This window comes from Haliaeetus leucocephalus, unplaced genomic scaffold (genome assembly GCF_000737465.1).
Source record: "Haliaeetus leucocephalus isolate CR32 unplaced genomic scaffold, Haliaeetus_leucocephalus-4.0 Scaffold932, whole genome shotgun sequence".
In the NCBI taxonomy this organism is placed as follows: Eukaryota; Metazoa; Chordata; class Aves; order Accipitriformes; family Accipitridae; genus Haliaeetus; species Haliaeetus leucocephalus.
In genome coordinates this window covers 3,078,213-3,078,431 of record NW_010973368.1, presented here as the reverse complement: position 1 = coordinate 3,078,431, position 219 = coordinate 3,078,213, and the positions used below count along the sequence as shown (strand labels likewise).

Genomic DNA, 219 nt, shown 5'->3' with positions numbered 1-219 from the left:
CCCCCGTGCCCCGCAGAGGGCGGCGAATCCTGGAGGAGCGCCCAGGCCCCCGCCTCCCCCCGCCCGCCTTACCGGCATCTCAGCCGCCCGGATGTGACGGAGCGCCCGACCGGAAATGCCAAGGGCTCGGGGACGGAGGGGGGTGTGCGTCTCCTCCAGCTCTATGGTGAACGCTGTAAGGAGCGCCGCTTCCGCCCCCCGCCTCCAGTTCCGCCCGCC

At 74.0% G+C, this 219-nt stretch overlaps 1 protein-coding gene across 5 annotated transcripts in view; it reads right to left on the bottom strand.

The window, feature by feature from the left end:
• Positions 1-219, bottom strand: part of ZNF410 (zinc finger protein 410) — a 24,096-nt gene that overhangs the window by 20,796 nt on the left and 3,081 nt on the right. For 3 of the 5 annotated variants that reach the window (XM_010583686.1, XM_010583689.1, XM_010583691.1), the window contains exon 1: positions 73-149. The exons of 1 other annotated variant lie outside the window; for it this stretch is intronic. Coding sequence is in view for 1 of the 4 variants with exons in the window: in XM_010583690.1 (XP_010581992.1) it covers positions 73-78 (6 nt within the window). In the remaining 3 variants the exon portion in view is untranslated. Of the gene's footprint in view, positions 1-72; positions 150-219 lie in introns of those variants that run through there. One more of the 5 variants, XM_010583690.1, reaches the window with a different exon arrangement.